General features: G+C 38.2%; 1 protein-coding gene across 1 annotated transcript in view; it reads left to right on the forward strand.

The window, feature by feature from the left end:
* Positions 1–2,332: 2,332 nt before the first annotated feature.
* chst15b (carbohydrate (N-acetylgalactosamine 4-sulfate 6-O) sulfotransferase 15b) overlaps positions 2,333–25,200 on the forward strand; it is a 35,103-nt gene continuing 12,235 nt past the window's right edge. The window contains exons 1-2 of the mRNA XM_023949652.2: positions 2,333–2,613; positions 23,491–24,066. Of these exons, the coding sequence (XP_023805420.1) occupies positions 23,569–24,066 (498 nt within the window). The 5' untranslated portion in view covers positions 2,333–2,613; positions 23,491–23,568. The remainder of the gene's footprint in view (positions 2,614–23,490; positions 24,067–25,200) is intronic.

A 25,200-nucleotide genomic window follows, 5' to 3' on the forward strand; every position in this document is an offset into this window, starting at 1 on the left:
TGACTAGAGGAAAAGGCTCAAAGGCGTAGGTCAGCTACTGGCGATTTGATAGACTTTGAGTAAGGAATAAACAGTGCTAAACACAGAGGATGTACATGAGCACAACCATGGGAAACCAGCAGGACCAAAAAAAGGCCAGGAGCTGAAAACCTGTCGCTTCAATGATTCAATGATTCTCCTTAAATTTTAACTATTCTGTTTAATCCAGAAACAGCATCTGCTTATTTTGTGGGACATGAAGTTGAAGCCCAATCCCTGATAACATCACAGCCTGGTTGTGTCAGGAAGAATATTGATTCATGCAGCATCAAACAAGAATTCTAATTCTGGAGGAGTAAAATTTTATCTCTGACAGAGAAGTTCAAAGTCTGATTGAAAAAATATTTTTTTCCTGTCTGCTTCTGGAGTCTATACAGTTACAAATATCACAGAGAACTCCTGTTTTATTCCAAGGAAGTTTGTTCTCTGTTCAAAATTTGTTGAGCTGTCAATCTAATTTATTTGGATTAAATAACCTTTAAGCATTTGCCTCAAAAATGGGCAATTTGACCTGTAGTACAGTTAAATGCGGTGATCCATGGAGATAAGTAAAAGCTATAAACTATTTTTTATCGCTTTTATTTAATTTTATTAATAAGGGAAAGTTTTCATTTCACATTAAAGCCCACATAAATCTATTGGAATACTTCAATCTGCAGAGCTGCGTTCTATCCAGAAAGTTCAGTCACACACTTTATAAAGGTCTATTCCAGATGTTTTTAATCTTTGGATAGTAAAGACTTGCTGTGTATTTTTAGTTGTTGTTTGGAGTAGTTGCCCTCATCTTAGGCTATTCCGCAGCTGTTTCCATTCTGATGCCCAGAGAAAGTTGAAATAGTTGCTAAAATAAAACTAGGAATTGGCATGGCCTATTAGCTCAGTTAGAGGAAAATAAATTAGATTTGGGAACGTTGTCAAAATGTGGCAGAACTGGCTTAGATGCAGATGGCTGCAACAAACTGATTAGAAGGCACTGATGTTATTGACTGGAAGCAGAAACTGATTAAAAAAGTCACTCCCATAGAGAACAAGGGGGGGGGGGGTGGCTGTTGTCCTTGTAATGACAAATTTTGACATTTGTAATAAAATGTTGAGTTGAACTTTGACAGTGAAAACAGCTGTTGAGTTACTTTTGATTACTTTTTTGTGCGTGCTATTGTTAAAAAATGAGTGATGATAGAAAATGTAAAAATGCATAGAGATGCTCTGAACTTGGCTAAAATGAAATCTTTTGTAGACGTTTATGTTTAACCCTTGTGCTATCTTGTGCTATCAAAGGTGGATAAAGGTGGAAATATTTCATGTAATCCATGGACACCAGTGAAGATCACAAATCATTGAAGAAAAAAGGTTCAGAGCACTGTCTAGTGGGTCTAGATGACCCAACTCCCAATGTTAAAGTGCCTAGGATAGCACAAGGGTTATAGGCAATTCTCCAACACTTTCTTGATGTTGTTAGTTTTTTTTAAGCTAAGCATCCATTACCAGTACAAGGCAGATCTAAAACCGACAGTGCTTTACAGATATGCATTTAGATAAGACAAAATGATGAATAAAAAAAAATAGTCAGGAACTACAACTTTTGCAACCTTTAATGCTAAAGTTTAACCTCATTGAGAACCGAAAAGTCCCACTTCATTCTTAGGATAAATACAATTTGTGGCCATTAAGCCTTTTGTTTATAAAATGTAGCTTTTTAAAATTTGAAATAACATGTATAACAGATTTAATTAATTTTACTTTTGACAGTAGCACTTACAAGTTCCTTTCATAATAAAATACATCCTGTGTCAACTTACTAACTAACCAATTTTTGCAAAGCCTTTGGATTTTTCTTTCAAGCCAAATAACCACAATGGAGGAATAAAATAGACACACGTGGCCTCAGGCTGCAGACCCCTGTTTTTTGACAAAACTCTTTTAACTCCACAGAGTGAAAAAGTTAAATATCACTTATATGATGAATTCATACTACAGCTCAAAAGAGGTGTGCACTACAAATAAGTGTTTATCCCACACCAGGTGAATTGGAGATTTCCTTTTAAGCTATTTTTAGCAAAAAATATATTAAAAAAAAAGATAACATTTACTTGTTTTTGATAATATAAATGATGCAAATAAAAATTAAGGATCTTATGTACTATGACTTATTTGTTTTCAATATGGAAATTCATTAAATGAATCAATTCAAGTCATATTCATAATAACCTTTGTTTACTTGTTATGATTTTAAGTTAGATTTATTTTTTAAAATCCAGTTGTAGACTTTTGCCTTTTATTCGAGAGGATGTGTGAATCTTGTGATGATGATGATCGTGGGGGGTGGGTGAGGTGCAGTTCCCTCCCCCGTTCGCACCCTCTCCACCAGCGAAGCCGGAGACGCGGAGGCTTCCGCAGCTCACAGCGACACCTCCACCCGTGCGTCACGGCAGAGACGCGTCCCTGCCGGACATGGAGGAACATTGATGCGCATCAGATGAAAAGGTTTACGCAGATTCCGCTGAAGGATGGAAACACCGGCGCCGGGAAGTTCCTTAATCCGGTTGTGAGCGCTTTCAGGGAGTGAAACTCACGGTAGGTTGAATGCTGTCTGTTTGCGTCAAGCAGCGTCTGAACGGCTCCTCATTTGGATGAAGTTCGAGCCCCGGGTTTGTACTGCGGGTCTCTGGGCTTGGGGGAGCGTGCGCACACATGGAAAAGTTTTTGGCTCATTTTGGATGTGCGCGTTTGTGTGCGTCCTCTCCATAGCCTCAACGCGGAGACAGACAACCCTGAAATAACGGACTCCTTTCAGAGAAGAGGCGCCTGCTGCTCTCATAGGGAATGAATAGCTCCCTATGTATTCAAATCGAGCATTTAAAACATTTGATTTAGTAAAACTCACACATATACTATAATATATATTTTTTTGATGGAATCTGATTTGAACACATTTTGACTTAAGATGTGATTCATGCAAAAAGGTTGCAGCATCCAAGGATAGAAGGTTTTAGCTTCCCCACCAGATGCAGGATTTTCAGCCAAAACAAAAGGGGTTTCTTCTGACCAATGAGAGCAGGAAAAGCCCCCCAGAGGAACTGAATGGTCCACGTAAAAAACAACAATCTAAAACTTATTTTTTTTAGTTTAAATAAATGTATCAGGTATTTACATCTCACTTTCATACTGGAATCATGGCACATTTCTGATGAAGTCATCATGCACCTACTCAGCAATCTTTCCCAAAATCATAAACTTTACATTCATTGAACTGGCTTTGAAAGCAACCGATGGATACGTGCAATCAGGATGCAAATATGACGGCAGGCTATTTAGAAATGTCATAAAATATACAGCACCTAACTTTAAATGTGCTCTTTGCTAAACATTTAAGAAGTTAACACAAATTTTAAAATGCTGCAAGTTGATGAATCTCACTTCTGGAATTTCACTTGTGGAATTACAAAAAATAGTGCGTTTGCATTTTCAATCAAATCTTCACATTTAATTCACTTCAAATGACTCAAATTTACCCAGCAAATAAAAAAACAGCAAAACTGTAAGTCCTTCTTGTAATTGTATTAGGTCAATTTCTTCCCCCTTTTGTAAACACAGGAAAGACAAACATGTCGCCACCCTTTCCTCTGCCGCAGATAAGCAGTGAGCGGACAACAAAGTGAGTGATAAAGAAGCAAATAGGAAAGATTTGTTCACACAGATTTCTGGGTAAAAGTGGGAGTGTATTGCCACTAAGTGAATTGGTGCATGTTGATGGAGACTTGTTGATGGAGTAAATGTTTTTTGTGCATTGCTTTGCCACATCTATAATGAGAACACTTAACAGTTTTTAATTCTAGGATATGTTTTTATATTTTCTATTTAAAAGATTTCTATACAGAAAGCTTAAAGACACAGTTTTAAGAAAATCGTGTTTTAGGTGTTCTTAACATGTGCTTGGGGTAGTTTTCTAGTGATGGATGATATATAAATAAAATGAAGCTTTAAATTGCATTTCAGAGTATTTCTTTGTTCAAATTGTTTGCAAATCAGGAACAGATGAATAAATGTCGTTGGAAAAAGCGTGTTGGTGTGGTCTAGAAGCTACAAGCAGGCTCCCTACTCCACTCCTTGTAAACTAGATCTATATACGTCTTTGTTTTTCTTGTCTGAGCTGGAATCTGGCTCAAAACTTTACGGCTGGATAGCTCCAACATTGCTTGCCATTTTTGTTGCACCGCTAATGTTAGGTTGGGGTTGTGAGAGGCTGTAAGTTAGTGGGAGAGAGTGTAAATAAACAGATGATGGGAAGTGGGGTTGGGCTTACTACGCAGCTACAGTCTCTCCTACAACTCAGAGGGTGAATTTCTAATGAATTGCCGCCAATCTGTAGAAACTATGTCCTAGAAATTGATACTGGTTTCATGATTTTGGCTAAAACGGCATAATCACAATAACAAGACCTCTGGGAAAGCTTTGAAAATAGCTCAAAAGATGATCGGAGTGGCACCTAAAGTCTCATAGAGTCAAACCGGGCGTTTGATAAAGGACACATTTAATCAGTTCATGTTTTTCTACTGATATGAACATACGTTTTGCATATCCTGAGAAAAATTTGCAGCATTCTCCAAGTCATTTAAGTCTATGTGGGCAGCTGAGACACACAGTGGGCGCTATGAATGTGGCGAGGATTCTGTCTCTCGTTACAATATATTATTATCCAGATGGTGGGATGGCTGATTAGGATGATTTACACAGGGTGTAGCGTGCGTGGCCTCCAGCAGGCACGCTTTGTTTTGCTTGTGCTCATTTCATCTCTCCCACAGCAGATTTCTGTGGAGTGGCTGAGTCACTTTGATGAATTGCTCTGTCCGACACGAGTGGAGCCGCAGAGCTTCGCTCCCTCCAGCCTTACTGTTGGCTTCATTGTCCATAGTAGTTCAATGAAGTATTAATTTACAAAAAAAGTACACCGAACTGCGAATGGAAGAGGGTTCACGCCATAGCTCAGGGGTCGGGAACCTATGGCTCGCGAGCCATATATGGCTCTTTTGATGGTCACATGTGGCTCGCAGACAAATCTTTAATTATAGTTTTTTTTTTTTTCATTAGACCAGTCCTTCTCGGGCGCGATGCGATGCCAGAGGCGCGCAGTAGTAGCGGTGCTTAGAGAGAGAAATCTGCGCCAGCGCTATCAGTTACTATTATCTATTATTTCACAGAGTTTGTACCAGCCGGAAACCTGTGAATTGACGTGCCTAAAACTACGCGCTCCCGTCTCTGAGAAAGAGCGCGCAGATGCGGGGACGGGATGTGTGAGGGAGAAAGCAGAGGGTGGGGGTGAGGTGTTGTGGGGACAGGCAGCAGGTGAATCGCGCAGGGATTGTAAAAACGTAAAACCCGCTTCCCGTCACTCACTGCAGCGTGTGAGAGTGTGTCTGGCTCCCCGTCTGCATGTGAGCAGTCTGTCTCACATCTACAGAACATTCAGACCTACGATCACGTTTGAAGTCTCAACGCCTGAACGAAGCAGAAACTCACCACGTATCATCAACCAAACTAGACCATCAGCAGAACTACCACGAGAAATACTCATCATTTATTAGCAACAGAATAACAATGTTATTAAAAAGAATCCACAGACTTATTGTACTTTAATAATGTTGAAATTACATCAAATGCACACATTCATTTGTATATTTAGTTTTAAACAAATTGTCGCGGACTGAGTTGGATGGCTGTTGGGCCGCGTTAAAAGTTCTGGAGTTCATTGAACGCGTCAAGCAGAGATCTGATTGGCCCTCAGTTCTGTCGCTCAGGCTGTTGTTAGGTAGTTTGGACCAATGGGGTTCAGCTATGGGCCGAATAAAGGAAATGGGAGGGCTGCAGCGGGAGCAGGGGAATAGAAAGTTGGGAGAAGCGCTCTCGTGTCGGCGGGAGAGATTCAGGAGTTGCTGAAAGAATTGAACGGCGTTTGTTGCGGTCTGCAGTAATCGGAATAAAGAACTTTAAAAGAGGTTAAGTCTCCGTGCCTCAGTGTGGGGAAGGGACACTACATTATTGTATGGCTCTTTCGAAATTACATTTCAAAATATGTGGCATTTATGGCTCTCTTGGCCAAAAAGGTTCCCGACCCCTGCCATAGCTCTTCTCCCAGTTATGAAAGCAAGGCTTTCTGTCAGACTCTGATTTTGTTGAAATGGAATCACAGCGTCACAGTTCAGCTCTCCAGATGAACTCTTTCTTTTTAAATCTGGCCACCAGAAATTGCTGTGGCGATGCTTCCTCCAATAACAAAGCAGCTGTTGACTTTTAATTACAGCTGCACAAAGAGTGGAAGGCTTTGTTACTGAAATGTTTTTTTGGACAATTCTCGCGGGAAGATCACAGACCAAATCAATGTGAATTGGACTTCACACGACTGCTTTTAAGAACACTTTGTCAGGGAAAGCTTGGAAGCATTTGGCAGCAAACACAAGCAGAACCGTGCACTTTTCAGATTCATAGTTTAAGGTCAGTCGAGAATGACGACTGTTTGAACCAAGCACTGATTTAATGCAATTTCCCTTCAGGTTTTTGCCCAGCAAATATTAAACTCATTATTTGACCACTGATTTCTCCACTTAAATATTTAGTTTAGCTTTTTTTATTTAATAAAACTTATAAACCAAATTTCTCAACAGGTTTTCAGCACTTATAACACAGAGTTTCATGACCTGAATTTCTGTCAAAATCCTCTTGCCTCACATCTATTTCATTTCTGTGGCAGCACAGGCTTTTCTGGGACGCTTTGCTCCATTTGGAGCAGCTGAGGCCATGCGTCACGTCTCCAGAATCTCTGTAACCATCGTGGTGTCTTTGCCCACTGACGAGCCTGACGTCTTTTTTTCCGCCTTTTTACATGACCTTTTTCAGCCCGCCTGAAGCAGCACTCTGCATTTCTCTAATGAAGCATCTGACCTCCCATTTAGGGGTCTTTCATTTCGGTCTCTGCTGCAGGGCGCAAAAGCAGTCAACAATGCATCAGCATCTTGACACGCCGTACGTGCCACTCCCTCCTGACTTGAGCACATATTTTGCACGGCTTTCCAGTTAACCCAGGTTTCCCATAATCAGCTGTGCCGTGGCAGGTTGTCCACAGCAGTCTCTTTGACCGCTGTTGGTAGCTCAAAATCTTAGGGAAAACTGCAGTTTTCTATTTAGTAGCAGAGTGAGGGCACGGGTCTTGTAACATTTTCTTGACAGTATTAACACAGACAGCTATGGGGTTTGTTAGACTTTCCACTTAGAGCCTGAATGGAAAAATTGAGAAAGAAGAGAGCTGTGTAATGAGATAGACATTCAGTCCACAAAAAAGTAGATCCTTTCGCGAGATGTACCATGTCTACCCTCCATACCCATCTGTTAGGCTCAATTACTTGTGAAGTGCAGTTCAGCATAAATAAACTCCTTCTGGTTGTTTTAGTTCAAATTGAAGAAGAATTTTTGTTGTTTAATTGATGTTGTGTGTGCAGTTTCAGGCAGATGATACACCTACGGTAGACTGCATTCTCTTAGCTTAAAGAAGCAAAAAAAAAAATAAAAAAAGACCCCCCCCCCCGTGAAATATCGTCCTCTTTGCACCAGACTGCACACACACTCAGTTATATCCAAAATATGCGGCAGCACGGCTGTGACCAAACTCAGAGGTATCGGCTTGATTGCAAATGATGCTTTGCAGTCAAATGTTTTTGTCTGCCATTAACTGTTCCTGCTTGTTTGGCCTAAAGCTACCGGGTAGCCCTGTAGTGGGTAAAGTGGAGCGCTTTTAGTGCACGGGTTCTGCGCTTGAGGTCATTCTGAATATCTATCTCATGGAAAAAAACAAAAAACATTTGTCTGAATGAAATATTTTATTTTTTAAGATTTGTTGTAGATGGGAGAAACCTGTTGTTTCTAGAGGCTCTACTTCTGGGGTTTATCTGAAAAGCAATCAAAGCACTTGACTCTTTTGATTCTTTTGCATGTTTTTAAGCCAATTTTACTCTTTGATGAAAACAAAATGTTTGGCTCCTGAAAAGATTTCTTCTTTTTTTTTTTTTGCTCACTAAAGTCAAAGAAATTCTGCCGTCGGTGGCCTGCTCACTAAAAGGAAATGGAAATATTTCCAACAGTGCTCCCACCAGTAAAGTTAGGTTGGGGGGGGGGGGGGGGGGGGGTGATGAGGCTGTGAGCTAGTGGGAAAACGCGTAAGCAGATGGGTGATGGGAAGTCGGGGCGGGGTGATCCCAATGGTCCCACCTGCAGCTCAGAGGCAAATTTCTAATGAACTACTGCCACTCTGCAGAAACAATAAAGGTTCTTTTTTATTTAGCCTAAAAACGGCATAATCATAATTGAAAGACCACTGGAAACGCTTTGACAATAGATCAAAAGATGACTAGAGTGGGACTTTAAAAAGATCAGTCAAAACGTCACGAATTTAGTTGATGCAGTTGTTTTTTCAACTGAACTTGGCTGGAGAAATGTATTTTCTTCACTTTCCTCTTTTATTTAAAATATTTAGTCTTTGTCATCATTGTTTATACTAAAAAATAAATAGAAATATTTTTTCTCTCCATGTTTTTCCCCATTTCTTTTTACCGACTGCAACTCTTCTTTGTTCTGGCAAAACCTTTAACCAATTCAATATTTATCAAGCAACTTGGAAGTTTTAGCAAATATTGAAGCTTTTAAAACATTTCCTTAAACGCAAAAAATAAATGAACAGATCAAGCTTTTAGCCTTCACATCTGCAATTTTACAGAAAAAAAAGAACGTCTCTCGTTCTAAATTGTGATATTGTGTAACATTGGTGATCCTTTACTCTGGAAGTTGTGGACAACTTTTAATCTCTCTTTGGTTAAACTGTAAAAAGTATTATGAATGCAAACCAAATGTCAAGAGTTACAAAGTTCTACGTGTCAAAACCTTTGTGCTTTTCTTCCAAATATCAAGTTGCACAACACTTTGCTGTACATTGACTGCAGTGGAAAGCACCTGTGTTAAGTCAGCAGCACGCTGACTAGCATAGTCAGGTTTCACCACAACTGATAATCCTTGGTACTTTTTCTGTGCAACGTGTTTCCTGTGACTCAAACCTGCAAAAATAGCACTTGCAGCTTTGATTGTCAGGTTTAAAAGATACATTGCACTGATTTACAAACTCTCTTTGACAACAATATTCCTAATTATAGGATATGTAGAAAATATACTGTAAATGTTTATCAGTATTTGTAATGAGTACTAAGGTATTGCAAAGATTTCTCAATAAAGGCAATGTGCAAATTTGTCACTGGTACCAGATTTCAGCACTTCAGGCTTTTGTCTCTGTATAAAAGATCAGCTTTTCTGAAAAAACTTAAACAAAAAAAAGGCAAAAACAAACCTTTATCAGATGAACCAAGTTTCTAAGATGACATTTATTCATGGATCAGTTTTGCTCCATCTGTACGTTCGACACACTGTCAAAACCCAGAGATAGATCTGGCTTAATGGAATGAAAGATTGATATGAAGTGGACAGTGTCTGGCTTTGTCTCTGCTTCATGCACAGACATTGGACTCCAACAGTAATGGTGCATGCACATCTTCCAGTGAAGGATGGATTCTGTGATGAAGGTGTATGTTCCTGAAGTGAGTCATGAATCACTGATGAAGATTTACAAAGTCGTGGATGAAGATTTGCTTTAGAAGGGGACGTCTGCAGAAAGTGGCGACCCAAGTCTACTTATCATTGTGACCGATGAGCGTCCGTAATTAAGTCACTCCGCTGACAGACATTCATCTGCATCACTGACTTGAGTGAGTGACTTGGACTGTTAAGTCATTTTTCCAGTGTCCAGCCCTTGTTGTAACTAAGGGGTGACAGTTTGGATGCACTATTTATTTTGCAATGTAAAAGATTTATTTATAACACACTTCATCCTCAAAATTTCTAACAACAGAATGCTTTTTTTTAAAGAGTCGGAAAATAAATGAGTAGAATATGGATTATTAAGGAGGAGAAAGAATTTGGAGATTCAAGTCAAAAGATAAACAATGTATTATTTTAGATTTTAACTTTTTAAATTATGGTAAAAAACATTTTAAAATGTAAGATAAGATGCAAGAAACCCTTTTTAGGGTGTTTACTCAATGACCCACAGTGGCTAACTGCCACTGCAAAAATTAAGGGTCGTTGTTTGCATTATGGATGCTTGTCAAACTTTAGCTTTATTCCCCTCATCATCTGCACTCAGCTGTGTGGATGAAACTTGGCAAATCCCAAAACCCTGCTATTGTTTATAGTTTGATTAACGGAGGTCATTGCTAAGCCATTTTATAATTTAGAAGATTGCACTTTGAGTCTCACTGACAGTCAGTGGTGAACCTTTTCCAGAAAACAACTCATGCTCAACTCATGACAGCTCTAAACGGTTCCTTTCACTAAATGTCATGACATCACATAATGTTAGTTTCAGACCTCCAAACCTAGACCTCATAGTGGTGAAATACAAACAATAAGTCCATTTGTTCATCATTTATTTTGGGGTCACAGGGTAGCTGGAATCGATCCCAGCTGCTGTTGGCCGAGGGTGGGATATATCCTGGACAGGTCATCAGTCTGTTGCAGGACCTCACATTCACACCTAGGGACAATTTAGAATCCTCAGTTGACCTTACGCATGTTTTTGGACTGTGGGAGAAAGCCAAAGTAGTAAACCTGCAAGGGGAGACCATTCAAACTCCACATAAAAAGAACACAGCCAGAATTTGAACCAGAACCTTTTTGTGAATGAGATTGCTAAACTCTATATTTGGTAATGATACTCAAATCACGTTCTCAACTTGAGTGCATAAAATAAAAACCTATAAAAACCTTCACTTTTACTCTGGATGGAGGAAACCTTCAAACCGCTTCAATTCCAACTCAGAAATTTAACTTAAATATTTCAACTCATATTTAACTGTCACCCATTTTTCTTCTTTTGGCTCACCATTATCACTCAATATTCTGATCAGTTGAGTACACATCATACGGTCTACCACATCCTCTCCACATATCATCTTTCATTTTCATAGCATTTTCTGTGAGCTTCTGATCAGAGGAAGACCCTCTGGGTTTACCGGTTTGCTGATTGAATCATCTTGTTGACACATTTATTGTGACATTTTTTGCACAGCCTTCAAATAGAAGAAACAACATCTCCTGTGCTGCCTCTCCTGAGAGTAGTTGTTAAGTTAGCTGTTGGGGAGAAAATTTCACCCTAATCTTTTCCTAATTTTTGGCTAAATTGATCAGCTACATTACTGGCTTTGTTTTTATCAATACCTTCAATGTCACTTTTAACAAAACCCCACCCCTAGCTTCTGTTTTCTTGCCCTTTGGCAGAAAGGTTGAGGTAAAAGTGTTGGTTTTCTTTGAATGAATAAATTTCCTCATCCATTGCTTGAATCCATTGCTTTGAGTTGACACTATATTGTGTGCTTGGTATATATATAGATGCTGGGTAGGACTAAGCTACGGTAGAGTGAATTCATCTCTGTCTTTGTTGTCTGTCAGAAAATCACGTAACCCTTCAACAGCAGAGATGGCGTCGGTGACACCTAAATAACTTACCTTCTTTGAGATACCATAACACTTCAACCATTCACGCCATCAACATGAAGCAGTTGATTCTGATGGCTGTGAACTTAAAGTGTTGCATAATGGGGCAAAGCTGCTTTTTGCTGCATCAGAATAAGGCTTATTTACGTTGACTGTGTAGCACTTCCCATCTTAGCGCAGGGTGCTTTACTCCGCTTCAGAATCCATTGGAACTATGTTCATTGCGTCAAATGTTAAAGAGTTACGGTAGTAGAAAGAATGTAAACACTGGAGCTAAATCATTGGTGTAAAAGTGTTAAATGACCAGCTGGCAAAGACGCTCACTCGCTACTATTGAGGTATTGACCTCCAAACCTGCACTTTTATTGATAAAAACAAACATCATTGTTGGCAACAACTCAACATTCTCATCCATAGGCATATTTTCTTCAAATAATAAAAAAAATCTGCCAACGCAGTAAGAAAACTGGTCTTACCGAGAATTTTTATAGGGAAAAATACTAGTCACTAAGAGATGTTTTCTCAAACTAAAACTTTATTGATAAGATATTTTTTCTTGCCAGAAAAACATTAAAACATTTTTTTGAACAAGGGTCCCTTTTTACTTTCTTAAGATTTAGCTTTTGTAGTAAATGGTGCAAATTTCTCAACACCTGGGAAAGAATAAGTGAGCAAAAAAAAAGATAAATTAATTAGTTTGTCATTTTAATTTTAATTATGTTTTAATTAGCCTCCAATATGACCTAACTGAATATAATTAACAAGTTTTGAAAAATAAAGAAATAAAACGAAAACTCTTAATTCCTTCATCATATCTAGAATAAATATGCAAAGAAATTGGTTAAAATGCAAACAAATTAAAAAAAAAGATATTGGTATTATTGGCAATAAATAGAATTTTATTGAAGAGGAAATAAAGCAAATCCTTTACTTTTTGAATTCAGTTGAGATATTAAAGTGTAATTTAGACCGTGTCCACATATTTGATTGTCAGCAATCAACAAGTTCTTGTTGGTAAAGGTCACAACACAGAAATGATTGACGATGACCTTTATTATAAGAGAAACAACATCGGTAATTGAATGAACAGACGGTTGAGCTTCATGACTCAAACAGATGTTTTGTTTGAAGAAATAGTACTGTTTTAGTGTTAAAATGCAATAATTAAACAATGATCCCATCTAACCTAATTGAAAATGTATTTCCGATGACGTAACTGCACTTTTTGCTTGTATTATTGTAGTATGCGTTGTCCACCCTGTCCTGAAAGTGCTTTGATGGTCTAATGAGCTGCTATAGTTTCTTTTTGAGTGGCCAAAAGAGCTGATACAAGCAGCCGTGCTCGTGAGTGCCACTCTAACATTATTTATCCAGACAGTGCTCTAATGGGCCGCTGCACAGACCTGTGGCAACCTTTAACAGTGAGCAGCAGCACAGAGTGATGTGTTCATTTTCCAATTACCCCATGGCAACTCTCTATAAATGAGCAACCACTCATGAGCCCAGCTGTTGCTGCGCTGTTCTCTTTTTAAATGACCTACAAACCACAAAGGCTGGATCTCGCAATATTCCCCAGTAGGCTTCTGAATCATCTCAATGTTGATATGTTTACCATATGCAAGTTATTTCCTTTGTTGGTAATGCGCCTGGTTGAGGTCAGAAGTCAACATCTGCTTTGCTCTGGCGCTGAAGTTTCTTGTAAGAGGCAATGTTAGCGAGAAGACACACTCTGGCTTGGTCAGGATTTTTCATGAATTGATACAAATGTGGCTCTGATTCGGTGTGCTTATCCCTGCCAAGGAAATTTGAAGTTGGAGCCTCATATCTGTGTTGGCAGCTGTTTCCAACAGGAACATTAGACCAGCTGTGAAATCTTAATGCTTATGCAAGATTGATGTGCAGCTGTAGTGCATTTCTCATCCTGCCACTATTTAATAGAATTTGGCCTAGCAGGTCGATGCTTTAAAAAAAAAGTTCAGCAGTAATCTTCAATTAAGATATTCGTTTGGAGCAAAATTTATTACTGTGGATTATCGGAAATTCAACTTATAACATAACTAACACAAATATTAAAATGGTAAAGCAAAACCCTGGAATGAAAATCCTACCTGTAATTTATTAATAAGTTAATTCACCTGACTTTGCCCAAATCTTCATTATTAAGGGGTCTAATTTTGCAGTACAGAATCTTATTAGGTGAAATTTTACAGTTTGAGTGGAGTTTTCGGATCTACTGGGATGCCTTCAAATGTTTCTATCAGAATGGCGTCCAAGTGAAGGAGCGGTAACTTTGGCAACTCTGTTGTCGCTCACACTCTTTTGTATCACACTTTTCATTGGCAGTCCTAGGCTAACACTCAATCCATGCACATTTTTCCATGAGGCACAAGGCTCAGCACATTTGGAGACGACTGTTGACTGGGTGTGAAAGGATCACTGTTCACCTCCTCGAAAACATTTCTAGATCTGATGTTTAAGGCAAGACCTTTGAAGAAATTTCAACAAATGAAGTTTTTCCTGGTTTTTCATCTTATTAAAGAAATGACTGAAATTTATGGATTTAGGGGAAAAAATCCCAGTTTTTATGTCTAAGTTGGGCAAAGTTACATCGTTTAAAGACCCACTCAGGTTTTAAATGTCATTAACATGTTTATGTGGCATTTTTCTCATGATGAAGGACATATTTAAGACATTTATGCTTAAAATTGCGTTTCTGAGTATTTCTTTATCATTAATATGATGGGAAGTGGGGACGGGCTTACTCCACGTCAACAGTCTAGCCCACAACTCTAATGAACTACTGCTGCTTTGCAGAAACTTTATAGTATTTCACAGTGGGACTTTAGCATTGAACACAGTAGGTTTTTAATTTGCATTTAGATTTTACAAATGAAATTTTTGAGTAGTAAAACATTTGGTTTCAATTTTCTCTTCAAAATTGCTGTTCTGTCACCACATGTTCTGTTTTTTTTTTCAGTTTCATTAGTGCTACACTAGATCATTTGTTATCTTTCAGTGGATACAAACCATGAAAGGTTGAAAATCAAATCCTGGGGCTGTGGTTGATGCTTACAAGAAATGGAAAAATGAGTCATTTGTGGAAGAAAAATTACAAATTTTCACATCCTTTTTTCTTGAAAGCCACGAAGACGGTTGACATCTTTTTCCACTTAAAAAGTCTCCACATCAAACAGCTGAATGACTGGTCACAGCTTATTGACACAGTCTGTTTGGGAAATCAAGCTCAGCGGAATTTTATTTATAATTTTTTTGTCAGCATTAATCTTAGTTTCATTGTTTTGAAAGCAATTAATGTGACATTAGCTGTCACATTTGGATAATATCTTTCTCCACACTCATTCATCACTCATTGCGGATTCAATGGGCAAACGCTCCTCCTCCTTTTTCTACACCCACATATGGAGCTCTCAGCTCTCAACATTCTCAGATTGACTTATCCAAAGTCCCCTTTCCACCCCACCAGTGTCTAAACTCTCTTTGGTCCTCCCTCCCACGGATTCAGTCATTTTTCCTGTGAACATCTACTAAACTCTTTTGTCACAATACATTTTTAAGATTCTAAGACTCCAATGATTCAAATGTGTTTGGAAATTGTGTTGATTCCTCACTTCATCTGTTCATCATACCTTATTTCTAGCAGTGCGGCTCCATTTTTGTCTTAATATTGTTGCATCAAACACATCCCGGAAGAGACTGGAATAGCTTGAGTAAATTATCTCAAAACAATTCACTGTTTTTTGTTTTTCTTAAAATGCAGTCTGTTAATGTCAGTTCAGACCAAAGTAAGGCAGATACTAGAATCTTCTGAGATGCTGACAAACTTAAAATCACTTAAGTTTCAAAAATGTAAAGACTAAACTGAAGCAATTAGTTTTAGGAGGTTATCTCCAAAATAATGTAGAATAAAAGTAAAAATAATTGTTATTTTGGGATGAAGGAGTGTAATAAATGTAGTATTAAAATAAAAAATAAAAGTTTGAATAAACTTTAGTCTTCAATGTCACTGTTTTTCCTCAGTTTGATTTGAAGTAGACAGACAGACAGACAGTGTGTTGAATTCCATGGCTTACACCATCAGACCGCCAGACTAGACTGTAACCAAAGCACAAAGCTCATTTATGCATCTACAGACTTTCTGTTAAGAGACTTTTGGACTCTGGTCAACCGAGTGGAGGTTTGGTTGAACTTGGTGCATGATTTCACAACACTCAGAACCATCGGTGGAAAAGTCCTACAGCAGCTGGAACACGGTTTACATTTAGACATAGTCTTGAAAGCGCTGCCCACAACATCTGGTGCTTTTGCTGTGGAAGTGTTGTTTTGCTTTGTCCGAATCTGGTTGGGAGTCACAGGATAGGAGTGATTTATGGTGCTTTGCAGAGGGTCGCAGAGATTACAGTGGCTCACAGTCGCCTGTCCTTTTGCTCTTGTTAAAAAGATCATCAACAAAAGATTTGTGGAGATCTTGACCCTCAAAACTGGAGTTGCTGCATACTTTAAGGTTGTTTCAGTGTTCTATCCTCAGAGCTGGCTTTCTTGTACATTTGTCACTATGACAGCAGACTGGGTTTCATCCCGTTTGGAGCCAAGACAGTGCTTGAGAAGTGAAGGAACAAATTCCTTTCATCACCCACATTTTAACTCTAACATGTAGTTGTCTCTGGATTGTTCTGTTTTTAAACCCGTCCTGTGGAAAAATTCAAAATGCGTGTTACTGAACGACTGCAGATGCTCGGTGTAAAATGTGAGAGGCTGAATAGACTGTTGACAAGTCTTTTAGGTGAAAAAGAGAGGACAAAGAAAGAAATTTGTTCACAAGGCACCCAAAGATCGAATCTTTCTCTACAATTTGACGATTTTGTGGAAAAGATGGTATTTCGTGATATTTTTCTTCTTATCAGCCTTAAATTTGCTCACAAGTTCCTGTCATGTCTTTTTTTCTGCTGCATTTAAAAATCTGTCAGCGAGACAGATTTGACATTTAGAAAACAAAAAATGAAAGACAACATCATAGACTTTTTCTGAAGGACCAAACGAGCCACAGATGCCAATCTGAAGACTTTGATCATCTGTGATTTGTATTTGTAGGAAACCTCATCAAAGTTTCTCTGAAAATTTCAGGCCTGTTTTTCAAATAATTTTAATTTTTTTAACACAAATCTTGTGTTAAAAGATGCATCAATAGATCAACGAAAATATAAGCCTAAATTAAGTTATTTTTCTATTAAATGATTCAAGAGTACAGTCAATCTAACTTAACATAATTTACGATACATAAAAACTTGAGTTCAATCAGTGTTTAGGAATAAATATTCAGAATAATTTCTGTTATGTAAACATATGTAAGGTTTGCAAATGAGTGAACTTATTCTGTCAATTGTGATTTCAAATGTCGGCAATGATCTTTTTTATTGGCCAGTAACTGAAAATGCACTGCCAGATGCTGCTGCTTTCAAAAACCAGACAAAAAGGAAGGAAACAAATCTTCACAGCTTTGCTGGATAATCTGCATAAACCTGGCGCTTTATCCTCTCTAAATCTTCACTCGTTTCTTGGATGTTACTGTCAGCCACACTCTCTTTGTGAGGATCTCCTGTGTGTAAATATGGGATGGTAACCTCATTAGGTTATACTTTTTTTCTATTTACTGTCAATGGATGTGGGAACCCTTTTGTTTTCAGGGGGATAAACACAAGTGGCGAGATGTAATGTTGCAATAACACACAGTCGTGCATTCAAACGTTAACAGCAGCACCATGCTTGCCTTTCTGGACGAACATTTTTGAAAAAAATAAACAAATTAGACTCAACTTGAATATTCAGCCAGTTTATTTGTGTTTATTTGCTATTAATTGATCTTTAATTATGAAACGAATGAAATTAAGTAAGAATTGGGTTCTTTTTGGTTTTTTTTGTTTGTTTTGATGGTTAAAATCATCACGGCAGTGCAAATTATCAACAAAAAAACAGCCACCTTTCTCATCAAGACATCAGGCCGTTTGACACTGCCGATGAAGTGAAGACATTTAAAGATGAAAAGATAAGAAGTGACCAACAGAACCATCTCCTCTACTGCAGCCAGACACTCTAGTGGTTGTGTATAGATACTTAGTAAGGTCAAGGGCAGGCCCTTTAGTCTAATGAGAAAAAGAGGTGTACCAGTCTTTGGCTTTTTTTGATGAGAGTAATGGATTACTTTTTTCTGGTCATTATCATGGATTCTCTTTTAAAAAAGGACAAAATGATCTCTCTTCTGTCTCTTTTGTCCTTCTTGAGGTCATTACCCTCTTTCCATGGTTCTTTGAGCTGCTGAGAAGACTTTAATGGATCAGACAGGCCACACATTTTAGTCTATTATTAATGGTCTGATTGTAGACATTTGCTCTCCACCTCTGGTACTCTTAAGGTTTTACAAAGAATTACTTCATGCTTTGTTAGTCTCTTGTGGCTCTCATTTTATTTACACTCATAATGAAATTCATTTTAATCATTCAAAGCTCATTAATTTGTTAATGAGCTGGTTTTGCTTTTGGCATCTAATCAATAAATAAATCAATAAAATTTTTCAAATAGTCTTTAGAAAAATTTAAATGTAAAGAAGGAAAACGAAAAAAGATTGTTGTTTTTTATAAGTGACATTTTGGCAGCTTTTCATACAAAAACATGTATTAAAAAAAACTCAAATTTTAATTTTATAATCCAGAAAACTTTCATCATTAAACACATACAGAACTCCACATGTTATATCTGTATAATTTACTAATAATGCCAACAATCAAAAGGTTTTTTTCAGAGCAAACTGTGGTGACTAAAAATGAGAAAAATAGCACATTTATATTTTTTGACACCTGATTACCAGGCTGTTATTATTATTTTCTTTTATTGAAGTCTATTTGAAATTTGGAATCATTGAAAAGTTCTGAAGTTTGCCAGATTACTGGCATTTCTTCCTGCCCTTTCACCTAGAAAAGAAAGTGGAAGTAAAGGAGTTAAGCCTTTAACTACCCAACCAAGAAAACATAATACGGTACATGAAAATATCTCCACTATTTGGTTGAGTTGGCAGTTAAATTGTCAACCATCAATTAGGACAAATTGAAAATTACCGTAATTTTTTTTTTGGGGGATATGCCAAACACTGTCATCTTCAAACACCGTCACGGGGCTTCTACTCCGTCACGCGTCAGAGCGTGTGTCACGCCTGCCCCCCCTTACACTGGCCTCATGGAGTTCCATAATTATCAGCGACCTGGTAGAGAAGAAAGTTTTTCCTGCTGACACAGCACTGATGGACCCTTTGTTTTTTTCCAGCTACTTCTGACACATTCCTGCCAGCACTCCATGAACTTTTAGTGACCATCATCCTTTTGTCTTGCACTTTGTGGCTTGTGCAAGACCAGTTAACAATAGAGCGGACGAGTTATTTCCTGAAGAAAACTGCTTACAACGCACATTCTCAGTAATTCTGTCATTATTTTTTTAGTAATCATCAGCAGTTTCTGTTGAAATTGTCAGAACTTCCACGCAGAAGCTTTTCTTGTTCAGTAAGTTATCCAAAAATGTGGCAAAGCTTGTTGTTGTATTGACTGAATTGCAGTGTGGGGTCTTTAAAAACATGATTTTCCAGGCAGCTGCATAGAAATAGAAATAGAAATATCTTTATTTGTCATTGTACATGTACAACGAAATTACAGTGCAATTTTTTCCGGTGGAATAAAAAGTCAAGTAAGAGTAGAAAACTAAAAACTGCGAAATAAGACAATATAAGAAAGATATGTTAATATCTTCTGCATGGACTACTAAAACAGATTGCCTTTCTGTAACATCTCCTAACTTCCTTCTCTGTTGGATTTCTGTTCCACTTGGGGTATTTTGTTTTGTTCCAGTCTTTCTGGCACTCGTCTGTTTGATGATGCTGTTGTTCTTTTTCATCCTCCACCATTCACACGAGATTGGAGATGCTGTATCCAGTTATTAACTTGTCTGTGAGGTTGTAACAATTTTGCTTTGACTTCTCATGGCAGTATAGATTAGGTTTTCTGCGGTTTATCGACCTGTCTCAGCAAAAGCCCTGCATGTGCAGGCTGTAATCTGCCTGTTGCTGCGGCAGATAAATATTAAGCTGCCTTGCCATGTAAACAGCAATAAATAATAGACGGTGGTGCTGACATTTAAAGAGATGTCCTTGTTTTGATCATCTATATGTTTATTCTTATTCAGAATGGAATCAGACTTTTACAGTGACAATTTTCAAATAAAAATCTAGTTTTTCTGCCCTGCTGAGAGAAACATTTTTAATCTTACCAAGTTGTTATAGATGAAGTAAAAAAAAAAATCTTTTTTTTATTCTGTGATCTCTGAGCTATATACTTCTGTCAAGTTTGCTTTCAATCAATTGGCCTCATCGGCAAGTTATAACATTTTTATTCTCTACAGAGAGCTGGGGAGGTAACACGTTGATTTCCATCAGGTGGAATGTTTTCCCAGCCAGGCACAAGGAGAATTCCCTGCTGTGATTTGAAGAATCGATGATTAAAGGGTTGCACAGTGTCGTTGGTAGTTAAACAAGAGTGCTGAGGGATTTGGAAACTGCATCTCTCACACCTTAAAAGGAAATGATACAAAGTTAATATTTTTATACTCAAACAATTCTGCATTAAAATGTTGACATTTTTTATTTTGAAAAAAAAAACCCAACAACTTATGCTATTGATTTTAATAAACACATAAAAAGCATGTTTCATGTATCTGTGAGGTTATTCACTTAAATACATATATATATTTTTTTCAAATGTTCAGACTCTAAAATAATCAGTGTGATAATTTGTTTGACTCATTTGTGCCTAAATGGCAGGCTGTTCATGGAGAGGCCTTTCATGGATGGGTTATTAAAACCCCGGCCAGACTCATTTGCATTGCACAGGGGTGTAGCAATCAGAAGAGCATGCTGGGTATTATGACAGATGGATTGAAGTCAGTTATAATCATGGCAAAGTGGACTCCAGTATGTGCTAATATGGCAGTGTATGATCTCAATGATGGACTCAGATTAACTCTTTTTTGTGTTATTTGTCATTTTATTTACAATTCCCATTAAATGTTTGGATTTCCACCTATATAAAACAAAATCAACTTCAAAATAGATGATATGCAAATCATCCCGTGACATCTGTTACATGCGTGAGTTCTATATTTTGAATATGTGGATGAACTCTTGGCGCATATCTGCCTCCCTCCCAACATCTTATTTGTTAGTTCCTCATATCACAAAGCAACTGCCAAACAAAACCCGTTCTGTAAAAGCAGGGATGTATAAGGGTCAATTGAAATAAAAGTGAAAAAAGCCTTGTGGTCGACTCATTCACGCATAGCTATGCACATTTGTAAGACATTTTCAGGCCATTTCCCATCAAGCTTCTTTCAACTGGCGAACATGCACTAGTAAACAGTAGATTAAGAAAAAATAACCCTGGTTGTTCAGTGTTAACACTATGTTCTGAATGTGTGTTCTTAAAGCAGTGTAATAGTAGCATTAGTTAGATATGGAAAGGGATTGTGACTGGTGAGAGGTGTATGACAAAAAACATTTCCTTTTTTGTTGATTTGACCTTTTAATGTAAAAAAATGCTTGCAAGAATAATAAGCTGTTGAGAAAATATTCAACAACCTTTAAGAGTTTATCAGCATCATGCTGTGTGTATTTGCTGATTTTCTCCTTAATCAGATAATTATTTCTAGTTGCTGTTTCCTTCTCATGCAATTATCATCATTTAAGAAACAAAAACTAGAATCTAGTTTATTGATGTTTTTTTAAAACTATTTTTATACTACTTTAATCTCTCTTAGAAGTGCATCAGTTTCAACTTATCTGACAAATTCAAATGCTAAACTTTAGAACTGTCAAAGGGAAAATCAAGACACTAAACTTGTTTTCTCTGAATGTAATTCTATTTGAGTTAAGTCATTTCTTCAGGTCAGACATTAACTCTATAAGAAGAATATATCTGCCTAGCTGCCAGTCACCCACTGCTACTTTTGGTAGGCTGATTTAGACGCAAATACCCTTGAGAATAATCTTTTATTGTAAATGGCACACTTCCCATTTTCCTTCCTCCTCTTAATCTCTTTTTAATCTTTTTTATACCTTTCTTCCATCTGATACAACCTTGAGCCCCAACAATTCCATAAAGTTAGAGGAGGAGTGCATCTGTGCATCTTTCGAGCTGTGACTGGAGTATCCAAGTTTAGGATAAAACATCCTGAAAGTTTCTTTTTTTCTTTGTTTTCTTTATCATTTTCAGATGGAAATTTAGAATTGCTGAGATTTTCTTGTAATTAACTTAAACGTGTTCAGTGTTGTGCATGTTTCTTCAGTGTTGCCTGTTTGATAACCTTCAGAATAACTGTTGCCGTGGAGATAATGCTGACAGCCTTGCCGAGGGTCAAATGACATCTCTTGAGTTGCAAGTATTTGTATACTGACCTGCACATACAAAAACACGGTGTTCCACGTGGCATTCTTGCAGAGCCGGAGGAGTGTGTGTCTGTGCGGTGAGTCAGTTTTCTAATGATGCAGCTTCAGGTGTGAACCAGCCCTGATGAGCTGAACAGCCCCATTTCCAGCTTTAAAAAGTGTCCTTGGCTAAGCTTCAACATCTTTTTGTCCTGAATTAAACTCACATTGCGATTCAACTTCAGACACAAAGACAACCGGAAGGATGAAACTGTCATTTGCGGATACACCATCATTAGCGATCCTCCATTCTTTCGTCCCTTAAAGACGCCTGCCTTCCTTTTTATCTGCGGGTGACAATTCGTCCACGTAAATTCATGGGGAGGAATACTATTTTCTGATAATATAATCCCTCCTATGAGTCAGCCTGGCTATCTCAGATATTGGTGCTCCTACCCAGGAGAGACCAACATGCTTCATAGTTTCCAGGCTAAAACCTTTCCACATCCTTATCACTTGGTGCATATTGTGACTTAGGCATGAGGAGAATGGCTGGTTTGACTTTCAGGCTGGGTTGGGTGTCTCTGTGCCGTCAGATTAAAGCAGGAAGAGTCAGGGGAAACTTGTTCAATTAGCTTCAACCTGCTTTACGTTTCTTTAGCCCTGCATTTTACCTCTTATGTTTACCTCACAGGTTTAAGTTGAAGTGATCAGTGCTATGGAAAGAGGGACAACTGAAAAGACTAAAAGTAAAAAACTAATAATTTTAACCTTGTAAAGCCCACTGCATCAAACAATTAATTTTGATGAATTAAGATCATGCCTTTGATGAAATCCACACAAAATAATTTTTTGAGACATAATACGTGTCAATTATGAGCCGTTGGATGATTTGGTGAGATTTACTCACAACAATGGTAGTTTAAGGTGCAAACATAATGACATGAGTGTTTAGAACAAAAGCACCTTATTTACCTACTGTCTCGTATTAGACACGCATTTTTGAATGGTGTAACTGCATTAAATAAAATTAATTATCAACAAATTTAACATTATTTCAATACAGCACACATGTAAAAGCATGAATGACAATAGATGCGTTATTTTCACTGGAAAGTTTTGAAAATGAGCAAAGCTTTTCCCGCTGTAAGTGTTTTTAAAATTTCAAGGAAGCAGCAATTTTGAACAGGAAAAGCCCTTCTACTGCCCTTAGTGGAATGAGGATGCACTACAGGGCACAAAACATATACGAGGTATATACTGTAAGTTTTTATGGAGAGATTTAATTGTATTAATGAGATAGAGATCCCAGAAATGTGCATCAGATATGATATGAATGGTTATCTAGGGTTAATGAAGTGATAACTTTCTGTTAACCTTGTTTTCACCTTCAGTCTGCAGGTGTCTGCAGATGAGGCCAGCTGTTCTCCATAGTCCATCATCGACATAAGCTACGCTTCCTCAACACTGGGATGCTCTGCACAGTCATAAAAACATACTGCATTATTGTCAGCCCAAAGTTGGACACCATGACACAGATGGACTACAAGTACAGCCTGCTGGGCCCTTCTTTGGACGACTACCGCAAGAGGCCGCTGCTCCTGCAGGTGGACAACACGCCCATGAACCCTTTTGCAGTCCTGGAGGTGAATAGGGACGCACAAAAGCGTTCCAACAACCAAGGCTGCTTCTGCAAGATCCGGGTCTATGGCATCCTGTTTGGGCTGGCTGTCATGTTCGTCATCATGGCTTCGTACGTTCTTAATGGGGACAAAAAGGGCCTCCTCCTCACTCCATCTCCTTACCACTTCAGCACTATGGTCAACCCTGGACTGTTTGCCTTCAACCTTTCCTCAGAGAAGGATTATGCACACATTAGACTTGTAGTCAAATCCATTAAGTCCAAGGTGGAGTTTGGCAGCAGCAGACACAATCCAGAACTGAATGCACTGATCAAAACTGATCCACACGTGAGTAAAACTAAACCATGCCCTACATCTATTTGTTGTGAGAGTTTGTCTAATTAATCTTTATGTTACTTGTCTGAATTATTTGGGAGAAAGACAGAAACTTCCTCATATGTCCTCACACAATTAAAATGTTTTACACCATGTGTCACTTAGATCCAAAATGGCTCCCTCAGCGTTTGCTAGACATTGTTTTTCGTTTTAATGTTTGAGGTGTGCTGAAGCCACAAAATTAATAACAAAATGTATTTTTTATTTTTGCTGATGGTTGTTGCAATAAATGTCATTTATGTAGTTCAGATAGAAAAGGAAATTTCTGAAGTTACTCAAAACCCAGAAATGTTTTCATTTGATTGATCTATTATAAAAACACAAACCTTTGTTAAAAAATTCAATTCAAGTCAATTCGATTCAATTCAATTTTATTTGTATAGCCCAAAATCACAACAAAAGTCGTCTCGATGGGCTTCGAAGTAAAACATGAACTCAAAAGGATCATGAATACAAAGAGTTCAATAGGAAAATACTAAAATGAACTAACAAACTGACTAAGCTATACTGACATCCCTGCCCTTAGACCCCCCTTCGCAGTAAGGAAAAACTCCTAAAAAAACGGATTCCGGAAAAAACAAAGAAACCTCAGGGGTGCCCACATGAAGGAGGGATCCTCCCCCAGGACGGACAGGCGATTTACCAGAACTCTTAGAGAAGAATTAACTTATCTAACACTACAACTACATATATAAAGTCCAGCAGACGAGCTTCATCCAGCCGTGGTTGGGGGGACAGTCAGGGGCGCGAGTCGAGCCTGAGACAGGAACCACAGCCAGGTGTAGGAGCAGGAGCAGAGGCGAGGTACTCGGTCGGGTACAGAGCAGAGACGAGCCAGAGGCAGGATCCATAGCCAGGTGTAGGAGCGGGAGCAAAGGCGAGGTATAGGGTCAGGAACAGAAGCACGGATGAGCCAACTGGAGTCTGGAAGCACTCCCACTCCCCAGGAGGGGAGAGGAAAAGAGTGACAATACCTGAATCGCACTGCACCAAACAGAGGCATGGAGAACTAAATGATAAATGATGATCAAAAATAGAGAAGAGTGGAAGGGTAGAAGTAGATGAGAAAAGAGGACAGAACCCCAA

Source organism: Oryzias latipes, chromosome 19 (assembly GCF_053564925.1).
Source record: "Oryzias latipes strain Hd-rR chromosome 19, Olatipes_Hd-rR_3.1".
Lineage (NCBI taxonomy): Eukaryota > Metazoa > Chordata > Actinopteri > Beloniformes > Adrianichthyidae > Oryzias > Oryzias latipes.